Source organism: Mesitornis unicolor, unplaced genomic scaffold (assembly GCF_000695765.1).
Source record: "Mesitornis unicolor isolate BGI_N332 unplaced genomic scaffold, ASM69576v1 scaffold33430, whole genome shotgun sequence".
In the NCBI taxonomy this organism is placed as follows: domain Eukaryota; kingdom Metazoa; phylum Chordata; class Aves; order Mesitornithiformes; family Mesitornithidae; genus Mesitornis; species Mesitornis unicolor.
The window spans coordinates 344-2,246 of NW_010158563.1; the positions used below are offsets into that span (position 1 = coordinate 344).

Genomic DNA, 1,903 nt, shown 5'->3' on the forward strand with positions numbered 1-1,903 from the left:
GCTGCCCATCACCTGCCTGGTCATCTCTCCGGATGACAAGTTCATCTTCTCTGCTTCCAAGGATGGCGCCCTCATCAAATGCAAGTGTTCCCTTGGCGCTGGGACTCACTGTTCCCTAGATGAACCCTTCAGGGACCCTGCAGCAGCAGCACCATGGGCGCCCATGGAGGCAGCTTGGCCCCCAGCCCCTCCAGGGACGTGAACATGCATCGTTTTGGGCTCTGTGGGAGGCTCCCGGGGTGTAACAGCAATGCCTTTCCTGCAGGGGAGGTGGAGAGCGGGAAGAAGCTGTGCGTGGTGCCCGGGGGGAAGAAGGGCACCGAGGAGCGGCACATGGGGCACGCGTCCCACGTCCTCTGCATGGCCATCTCCTCGGATGGCAAATACCTGGTATGAGAGAGAGGGCTGGCGCTGCCTTGTGGGGTGGAGCAGTGGCCATGGGGGGCAGCATCTCATGCTCAGATGGACCTTGCTGGGTTAAAGCAGCCCTTATCCCCACCACAATCAAGAATGGGACCCCCCAAAGCACATGGGGTGGGTGGTGGCCACTGAGGGGCAGGTCTTGGGCATCGCCTGTTCTCTGCCAGGCCACAGGAGACAGGAACAAGCTGATCATGATCTGGGACACGGCCACCTGCAAGCGCCTGCACATCTTCACTGGGCACCGCGACGCCGTCTCGGTGAGTTGGGGGAATCAGCCCTGATGACTGCAGGGCTGGGCAGCCGCGTCCTGCCCTACACCTCTCACAGAATCACAGAATCCCAGAACGTTAGGGATTGGAAGGGACCTCCAAAGCTCATCCAGTCCAATCCCCCTGCCGGAGCAGGAACACCCAGATGAGGTTACACAGGAAGGCGTCCAGGCGGGTTTTGAATGTCTGCAGAGAAGGAGACTCCACAACCTCTCTGGGCAGCCTGGGCCAGGGCTCTGTCACCCTCACTGAGAAGAAGTTTCTTCTCCAATTGAAGTGGAACCTCCTGTGTTCCAGCTTGTGTCCGTTACCCCTTGTCCTATCATTGTTTGTCACCGAGAAGAGCCTGGCTCCATCCTTGTGACACTCACCCTTTAAATATTTATAAACATGAATGAGGTCTCCCCTCAGTCTCCTCTTCTGCAAACTAAAGAGCCCCAGCTCCCTCAGCCGCTCCTCATAAGGGAGATGCTCCACTCCCTTGATCATCTTTGTAGCCCTACGCTGGACTCTCTCCAGCAGTTCCTGTCCTTCTTGAACTGAGGGGCCCAGAACTGGACACAATATTCCAGATGTGATCTCACCAGGGCTCTCATCGTGTATGTCCATCTGTCCACAGGGTCTGTCGTTCCGGAAGGGCACACACCAGCTGTACAGCGCCTCCCACGACCGCTGCGTCAAGGTCTGGAACGTGGCGGAGAACGCGTACATGGAGACCCTGTAAGACCCTGGGGGTGCACCCCGCTGCCACCATGGGATGTGCCAGTGGTCCTGGAGGAGGCAAGGCGGCACAGGGCCGTGCTTACTGCAGCTTTTTGCCATGTCCCTCCTCCAGGTTCGGGCACCAGGATGTCATCACGGGGCTGGACAGCCTGAGCCGGGACTGCTGCGTGACAGCGGGGGGACGGGACGGCACTGTGCGGCTCTGGAAGATCCCTGAGGAATCACAGCTTGTGTTTTGTGGGCACCAGTAGGTCTGGGGCGCGGGGAGAAGGGGGCTGTGGGCAGGGGAATCCAGCTGGGGGGGTGCAGGTGATACGCTGGTGAGCCCTTGTCCCTAAAATTGGGTCCCCAGGCATACTGGTAACTGATGGCAGATGCCCCTTCTCTTCACAGGGGCTCCATCGACTGCATCCAGCTCATCAATGAGGAGCACATGGTGTCGGGCGCTGATGACGGGTGAGCAGGGGGCCGGGATGGTGCTTGGGGTG

At 59.4% G+C, this 1,903-nt stretch overlaps 1 protein-coding gene across 1 annotated transcript in view; it reads left to right on the plus strand.

Moving 5' to 3' along the window:
- Positions 1-1,903, plus strand: part of RRP9 (ribosomal RNA processing 9, small subunit (SSU) processome component, homolog (yeast)) — a gene marked incomplete at its 5' end in the record, with an annotated part of 2,812 nt that overhangs the window by 171 nt on the left and 738 nt on the right. The window contains 6 exons of the mRNA XM_010183812.1: positions 5-80; positions 266-390; positions 588-680; positions 1,312-1,412; positions 1,528-1,662; positions 1,809-1,871. Coding sequence (XP_010182114.1) covers positions 5-80; positions 266-390; positions 588-680; positions 1,312-1,412; positions 1,528-1,662; positions 1,809-1,871 — 593 coding nt within the window. The remainder of the gene's footprint in view (positions 1-4; positions 81-265; positions 391-587; positions 681-1,311; positions 1,413-1,527; positions 1,663-1,808; positions 1,872-1,903) is intronic.